The sequence below is a fragment of the Morone saxatilis genome, unplaced genomic scaffold (genome assembly GCF_004916995.1).
Source record: "Morone saxatilis isolate NCDOM2014 unplaced genomic scaffold, NCSU_SB_2.0 Contig11, whole genome shotgun sequence".
Taxonomy (NCBI): domain Eukaryota; kingdom Metazoa; phylum Chordata; class Actinopteri; family Moronidae; genus Morone; species Morone saxatilis.
In genome coordinates, this window is record NW_023339663.1 from 1,645,551 (window position 1) to 1,649,660 (window position 4,110).

Sequence of the window (4,110 nt, forward strand, 5' to 3'; positions counted from 1 at the left end):
TTCATCTGTCCATCATTTTCTCAACTAATCGATTAGTTGTTTGGTCCATAAAATGTCAGAAAATGATGAGAAAAGCCCAAGTTGATGTCGTCAAATGTCTTTTCTTTTGTCCACCACATCATAGAGAACTAAAGAAACCAGAAAATATTCACACTTGAGAAGCTGAAATCAGAGAATTTAGTAATCAAGTAATGACTCAAAACAATTAATCAATCATCAAAATAGTTTGTGATTAATTTAATGGTTGACAACTAATCGATTAATCGACTGATCGCTGCAGACCTACTATAAAATTCTGGGTTGATAGAAAAGCAAAGCTGCAAAGAAACTCAAAGGTCATCACACACACACACACACACACACACACACACACTCTCTCTCGTCTTGTGTGAATGGAAAACTGCAATTACTGACACAGTATGGCATCAGCATATGCTCTACCAGCTATGTCTACCTAATACTATCAAAAGTGAAGCTTCATCATATTAATGATGCAACATTTTAAAATGACGGCGTAAGCAGAAATCCCAACCAGGGGTCATGTGGGAGTCCTTATTTACAGCGTTCATCAACTTTGTCAAAAGCACTCCTGTGAGTTTGTGTGGGAGAGATATTTCAAGTCGCGGGCTGGATCCCGTTCAGCCTCGTCAGCAGAGCTTTGATATAATGAGGTTGACCCCGACCCACTCTGTGCAGGTAGGTTGTCATTAGGGGCTTAAGGATTTAAAGGTCTTGACCACAGGACCTGTCCTGATGCCTTCAGGGTGCCTGAAGCTGGGAGAAAACTGAGACTATTATTTTCATACATTAACAAACTTCCATCAACACCCTGGGGTCACCAACGCGCCAGTGTTTTCTCGATGTTTCTAATAATATCTCCGATAATACGGCACAGAAATATGATTCAGATACTGTCTGAACCTGCAGACTCTGCAGAAGAAGTCTATATTCTCACGAGAGTGTACGAAATCAATTGGTGGGTTTGTGTGTCCGTCTATATTCTGTGTGTAACCAACTCAACTAATTCATTATACATTTATAACTATTTTATTCATGTATTCCACTATTTTTGTGGACTTTGATGAATCCCTTTCAAGCACCAAAACAACTGGTCCACATGAGTAAAGGTGTGTTTTCACCACAGCTTTGAAGACTACAAATACTTCAGTTTTAGGGTCAAATGATCTCTTCACACAGTGCTGGAGGACAAATAGTGCCTCATTAAACAGACAGCCGAGGTCTTTCTGCACATTTTGATATAAAACAATAAAAAATGCTAAATGCTGAATCTGTTGGTGTGAGTGTACCTGCGTCCCTTGCTGTGCTGCACAGCCTGGCAGGCGGTCTGGGTGAACACGATGCCCTGCAGCTCTCTGAACTCCAAGATCTCCAGATAGTCAACCACCACTCCGACATCAGGCACCACATAGTGGGTCAAATCTCCTGGCAGCAGCTTGCCATCTGGCAGGAGAGAAAACTGAATGTTATGGTGATTTTGGCTGATATACTCGGCTACGTTCACACCGAATCAGGATCCAGATCTCCAGCACTGTCACACACTGTACTGTACATATTCTGAATGTCTTATTTCTATTTTCTACATATAGTTAAACTGTAATTTAATGTACATATTTTAACCTTCTTATTAGATTAGTCTTTCTGATTCTGATTCATTTCTAAGTTGCAGTGGAAGCCAGCACACTGTAGGACAAGGTCGAGGAGAACGAGAGCCAAAATGTTTCATTATGGAGCAACGGCTGCTACCTCAATCACAGCTGAGTGACTCCTGCCAGCACACAATTGTGACAAATGTGGATCTAGAGCGCCGTAGAAGTCACATGAACTGAACTGTTCGCTCTGAGATCGCACTGCATCAGACCTGTAGCTGCTTTAAGACCACGTAGAAAAGTGGCCCAAAGAGCAGACTGATTTGTGGTTTGTGCTCTTGATCGAAGCCTAATATAAGTGTAGATGCTCACAGTGAAGTTTCCCTGTTTTCATATTCCACCAGAGATGATCTAAAGATGCAGACTCCTAAACAAAACACCCTTTTTTATTTGTCTCAGTCCTGATTTATAACTACACACCAACATTTTGAGATGAGCCCAAATTACTTCAACACTTCTGGTCTTGCATCTCCCTTTTTTTAGAGCAGCGAGTTGATCCTCAGCAGCTTGTTACGTGAAACAAGATTGTAGGCGGTAAATGTACCGTAGTAAAAGATTACATCCAACTCGAGTGCAGATGCAGATTATAAAAGGTAAGATGTGTGTCGAAGCAGCTTTATAATGAAGCACTGTAGTTTTTAAGAGATGCCCTGTTCTACAAACCTTATGAACATCTGTGAGAAAACATTACAGGAGTCACATTATCACACTATAAGTTTTCTTTTAGTTAAACTTGTGATCCATTCCCTCTAATCGTGATATCACATCTCATTTAACCATATGGTGGTTCACAAAGATCTGATACAATCATGTCCATACGTCGATCGTGTCTGATCGGCAGGTGGTGAAGGAAATTGGGGAGTGAATTAGGAGCTGCACGATATGGTAAAAACAGCATATTGCCATTATTCTTCCACCTGGAGAAGAACATTTGTAGGCCAGGACATCTGTTCAGCGCTCCAGTGCTTCATTATAATGCTTCATCAAAAATACACCGCGTCTGTGATTCTGGAAAATACCCCTTCTCAATATTTTGATTAATTTGTGCCGGCCTCCTAGAGTGACACTCATATCCTCGATAACTTTCATTAGTAAAAACGTTCCATAAATATTGCAGGTAAGGAAAGACTACAGCACTCATACACTGTTGATCTCTCAGTCTGATCAATCTTTCCTCCGTCTGAACACAAAGCTGTTAGAGTTAAAGCTGCAGTACGTAACTTTGAGGGAACAAACTTTCATTATATCCTGACAGTAAACATGAGACAGATAATCTGTGGACCAATCAGGATGCTCGGGTTCCTCGAAACAACCAATCAGAGCCGACATATCACATCACATATTATCTGTTTCATGTAATACTCTCAGGATAGTTACTCAAAAAATGTAATATATTACTCATTACTCCCTTCAAAAGTAATGTTATTACTTTATTTATTACTTCCTGCCATCTAGTTACATTACTTTTCTGTTACACACCACAAAATTGGTATATTTGAATAAAAAGGACCCAGTATCCTATTACTCCTCACATGAAACTAACTCAGCTCGCTCTGAAACAAGATAGTTACTCAAAACATGTAATATATTACTCATTACTCCCTTAAAAGGTAATGTTATTACTCTACTTATTACTTCCTGCAAACTAGTTAACTGGCATTTAATCACCGTTAAGTCTGAATTTTGGGAACACAATGACCAATCTTGTGGTGTGTAACAGAAAAGTAATGTAACTAATGAGGACTGAGTATCCTATTACTCTGCTCGCTCTGAAACAACAGCTTCACGTTACAGTGAAACTGCTCATTGTCCGACTGTCAGCTGCTGTATTCACTCTTTGTGAGAGTAAACAAAGCCCTTTGTTGACTGTGTTGTTGTTGTTGTTGTTGTTGTTGTTGTTGTTGTTACCGTTCTCGCAGTCTCCCTGACACAAGCAGCTGTAACAGGGAACGCGCTCCCTCAGGTAATGTTCCCGGACCACGCGCACCTTCCGCCCGCGGCAGCTCTTCAGGTGAAGGATCCTCTCCGTCTTTATCATGTCCGCAGCTCAGGTGCGAGCCACGCGCTGCTGGTTCGTGTTTGTAGCGCGGGAAATCAGCGACACCGCTTTGTAAACAAACCGTCCGTGACGATGGCTCAACCGGCGGAGGAAGTGCGAGACGCAAGCGCGCTGACGTCATGACGCCGGAACGGGTCGTTCTCTTGCTGCGTTCAAGTGCTGTTGGAGAAAACGCTTTTATTGTTAGACTTTATTATGGAAGCACATTTCCGCCAATGTGACGGAAAAAAAGGATTCTGTAAGTCTTTAAAATAAACTTTATCATAATATTGACTTAGTATCGCAAGATAATGACAAAATGTCTTAATATTTAGATTTAGTATATTAAAATTCTGACAAAATGTCTTAATATTTAGATTTAGTATATTAGAAAATGACAAAATG

At 40.6% G+C, this 4,110-nt stretch overlaps 1 protein-coding gene across 1 annotated transcript in view; it reads right to left on the reverse strand.

Annotated features, from left to right (window-relative positions):
- dis3l (DIS3 like exosome 3'-5' exoribonuclease) overlaps positions 1 to 3,831 on the reverse strand; it is a 19,469-nt gene extending 15,638 nt beyond the window's left edge. Inside the window, exons 1-2 of the mRNA XM_035652245.1 lie at positions 3,576 to 3,831; positions 1,308 to 1,461 (exon numbers count right to left, since the gene is read on the reverse strand). Coding sequence (XP_035508138.1) covers positions 1,308 to 1,461; positions 3,576 to 3,705 — 284 coding nt within the window. The 5' untranslated portion in view covers positions 3,706 to 3,831. The remainder of the gene's footprint in view (positions 1 to 1,307; positions 1,462 to 3,575) is intronic.
- Positions 3,832 to 4,110: the final 279 nt, after the last annotated feature.